The 4116-nt window shown below is 59.6% G+C and overlaps 1 protein-coding gene across 1 annotated transcript; it reads left to right on the top strand.

Moving 5' to 3' along the window:
• Window positions 1-6: 6 nt before the first annotated feature.
• FAM43A (family with sequence similarity 43 member A) lies at window positions 7-2059 on the top strand. Its single transcript, XM_015638331.3, has one exon. It carries the CDS (start codon window positions 67-69, stop codon window positions 1153-1155), a length of 1089 nt encoding a protein of 362 aa, XP_015493817.1. The 5' UTR covers window positions 7-66; the 3' UTR covers window positions 1156-2059.
• Window positions 2060-4116: the final 2057 nt, after the last annotated feature.

Genomic DNA, 4116 nt, shown 5'->3' with positions numbered 1-4116 from the left:
CGCCGTGGCATGCCCCCCCGCGCCCGGAGCCGTCGGCGCGGCGCCTAGCCGCGGCTCCGCGGGGCCATGCTGCCCTGGAAGCGGAGCAAGGTGGAACTGGCGGCGGGCGAGGCGCGGCGGCAGAGCAAGCCCAAGGGGTACGCGGTGAGCGTGCACTACTCGGCCCTCACCTCGCTGGCCCGCGCCTGCCCCGAGAGCGCCCTGCACCGCGTGGGCAGCATGTTCCGCTCCAAGCGGCGGAAATTTCGCGTCACCAGCGAAGACCCCACGTATACTGTGCTCTACCTGGGCAACGCCACCACCATCCAGTCCAAAGGTGAGGGCTGCACCGACCTGGCCGTCTGCAAGATTTGGAGCAAGAGCGAGGCGGGCCGGCAGGGCACCAAGATGAAGCTGACCATCAGCGCGCAGGGCATCCGCATGGCCCACGCCGAGGACAAGGGGCTGCGCCGGCCCGGCCATCTCTACCTGCTGCACCGGGTCACCTACTGCGTGGCCGACCCGCGCCTGCCCCGTGTCTTCGCCTGGATCTACCGCCACGAGCTGAAGCACAAGGCGGTGATGCTGCGCTGCCACGCCGTGCTGGTCTCCAAGCCCGAGAAGGCGAAGGCCATGGCCCTGCTGCTCTACCAGACTTCGGCCACGGCACTGGCCGAGTTCCGCCGGCTGAAGAAGCGGGACGACGCGCGGCACCAGCAGCAGCAGCTGGTGGGCGAGCAGAGCATCCCGCTGGTGCCGCTGCGCAAGCTGCTCAACGGGCAGTGCTGCTACAAGCCGCCGGTAGAGCGGAGCCGCAGCGCGCCCAAGCTGGGCTCCATCACGGAGGACCTACTGGGCGAGGAGCAGGAAGAGCGGGCCATGCACTGCGACTGCGAAGACATCCTGGAAGCGCTGGGCGAGCCCGAGGGCGAGCTGCTGCGCCCCAGCACCGGCCGCGGCGAGAGCCCAGAGCTGGGCCAGCTCCTCCGCGACCTGGGCGAGCTCAGCCTGGGCAACGACCTGCGCTCGCTGCGCGCCGACCTGCGCGTCCGCCGCCTGCTTTCCGGGGAAAGCACGGGCAGCGAGTCCTCCCTGGAGAGCGGCGGCACGGACGGGGCCGCCCCGCCCGGCAGCGACGCCGAGCAGCCGCCCCCCGGCGACCCCGAGACCGGCTGAGCACTCGAGCCCGTACGGGCTTGCGCGGTGCCGCCGGGGCGCACCGGGTTCCCTCCGGGAATGCACGGCCCCGCCGGGGCGCACCGAGTTCCTTCTGACCCCTCCGGGAGTTCACGGTCCCTGCCGGGAGTGCACGGCCCCAGCGGGGCGCACCGGGTTCCCTCCGGGAATGCACGGTCCCTTCCGGGCGTGAGCGGCGCCGCAGGGGCGCACCGGCTTCCCTCCGGGAATGCGCGGCCCCGCCGGGGCGCACCGGGTTCCTTCCGGCCTCTCTTGGAATGCACGGTCCCTTCCGGGCGTGCACGGCCCCACCGGGGCGCACCGGACCCCTCCGGCCCCGCCGGGGCCCCTCGGGGAATTCGCAGTCCCGCCGGTTCCCCGCGGTGCCCCCGCATCCCGCGGAGCGGACGCCCTTCCCGTGCCGGTGGCCGACAGAGCCGGACCCCAACTCGCCGCGGCCCGAGGAGGGGAGGCGGCCGCGGGCTGTTTACCTCCGGCTCAGCCCTTGAAGATCTGCCAAATTCCTGGAATAGCTTTCCCCGGGGAGGGCGGCGGGAGGGAGGTGTTGCGCCTTGTTTACAGTCAGAAATCTCACATCCGAGAGGCCCCCCCGCCGTTTTCTCCATTAAAGTCACTCCATCGTGCTGTCGTGTCCAAGAGGTTTGCACTGTTGTGAAGTTGGGGTTTTTTTTTATTATTGTTTTTAAGTTAGACCTTTTTTTTGGGCCCCGGTCTCAATACTCTAGATCTTTTGCTGTGCAAAAGAAGACTACTTGTGGCTGTTCACCTGTACATAGGGAAATGTATGCAAATACATTTTGTTATTTTTAAGAACACCACCATTGCGATCTCCTCTGTTTGCACATATGTGAAGAAAATAAAGATGATGGTAACTTAAAAGAAACTGGGGTCACTGTGGCAATTTGGCTTCTGTGTGTGGATTCCTGTAAGGAGTTGGGGGGTAAGAGATCCCTTGGGAAGTGTTGTAGGTAGAGGAGAGCACTGCACAAAAAGGCTGTTTCAAGCATCAAGCTCCCTGGAAATGTTACACTACAGGGTGCTTAAGAGCTCCTAAAAGGCACAGAGATGAGGTTTTCTCTCTACAGCCTCTAATGATGGACGGGAAAGTGCGAGAAACCTCTCTTCAGGGCTGGACCCTAGTCTGGAGAAGCCCATCTGTGGGGCCCTGAGATGCCCTGAGGCAGGGTGCCTCTTCCCTGGGCACTGGGGATACTGCACAATGTTAATGCCCTCTGCATCCAGGTGCCGGTCCCTCGCTGCTCGCAGTGCCAGCCTGAGACAATTTTATAAACTCTCCCAGGGTAAGCAGTGAAGTTGATTAGCCACGGGACTGCCGCGGTATTTTTAGCTGTAAATCTGTAAGTGGCAAACTCCCAAGGCAGGAGAGATGTTCCGGTTTCATTTGTCTCCAAGTAGAGGTATCAATTAAGAGATAATTAATCTGGCATTTCTGATGTCTAAATGTTTTCCACTGTGCTGCAATCTGTGGAGTTGCAGGAATGTCAATGAAAAGCCCAACCAGCTGCCAGGGCCAGACCACACTCCTTGTGCAAGGAGCCCGCCTCAGAACTTGTAAATACCTCATTAAAATCCATTGCAAAATCTGCCACCACACCAGCGAGACCATTGTCTCAGTATGAATCAGTCAGAGGATGGAGGCACAGTGGCATGGCTTTCATGGGAAGGGGTAATGGGGAGAGGGGGGAGTCCCCTTAAAGTTGGCACCTTCTTGCCTTGTGATGTGCAGCGAGATGCAGCAGGTGACGGTGGCCACTGCTGGATTTGAGCACGCTCAGGCCGGCACTGCAGACACACCTTGCTAAAGAAATACTGTGTCTTGCTGCTTTTTCTCAAACAAAGCTCCCTTTGCCTTTCCCAGGGAGGGAGGGGGCACGAAGGGGAATTGAAACACCAGGGAGAGAGAGCTTATCCCAAAGTGCATTCCCCAAGATGAGGCTTGCCTGACTGCCTGGCTGGCAGCAGGGAACCTGGGCTGAGGTTAGTGCCCCAGGTCTGTGCCCAGAGCTCTGCTCTCCCGGGGCAGAGGGAGCAGGCAGTGCTTGGAACAGGGAGCAATACGGCACCTGGGAGCAGAGAGGGCACGCCGGGCGAGTCCCGGGGGTAGTTAACTAACCTCGGGTGTTGAATGACCGGGTGGTGTTTGCTTTACATCCTCCGTGTGTGCTTAAAGGTGGTTAATGGCCTGAGCTTAGTCAATGCCTTTCCTCTCTCCAGAAGAGCCATCATGTCTGCAGCAGTGAGAAAAGGTTTTTATCGCATGCCAGAGCTAAAAGCACAATTCCCTGAGCAGCAGTAGCAGCAGTCAGGGCCTGAAGCATTTCCCCTTGAAGCCATTAGTAGGGCTACTGTGCAGTTTCCTTAGAGGCCTGTATAGATCATTAGCTGTAGAGTCCAAATCCCTTTGTGCCTGGGATATTTTGGTACTAGAACCGTAAAAAAAAGTCATATGTACATCTGCAGTGCTGGTGTGAGGTTATTCATGTGCGCTTAGCTGCCCTGCCCTCCCCATAGCAGCATGCCTAGGCCTGCAAATGAGAACAAGTGCATATGAGGAGAAAAAGGTAATTTTATTTTCCACACAGCAAGTTTGAAGGAACATCTTCCTAGAAAAATAAGAGAAGGAGAGAGTGAGACCTTCTGTCTAACAGATTTGAGTAAAAGGCTGAGCTGCTGCTGTTTTTTCCTTTTAAGCAAGTAGCTGCTTGCTAAGCTGAAAAGCCTACTGCTGGCTGATGGGCTGGTGTGGGGAGGTGCAGCAGGGCTTTGGGAACGACCTGTTCCCATATGTAGAGGACAAACTGTTCTGTGGTCTCTGCTCGGTGCCAGACCTGATGCCAGCCCCCGTGCCAGGGCTGACAGTGTCCCACCGAGCGTGGCACTGCCCCTGCTGGGGCTGTCGGGAGAGACACGTTCCCTGTC

The sequence above is a fragment of the Parus major genome, chromosome 9, assembly GCF_001522545.3.
Source record: "Parus major isolate Abel chromosome 9, Parus_major1.1, whole genome shotgun sequence".
In the NCBI taxonomy this organism is placed as follows: Eukaryota; Metazoa; Chordata; class Aves; order Passeriformes; family Paridae; genus Parus; species Parus major.
This window is presented reverse-complemented; position numbering and strand designations above follow the sequence as displayed.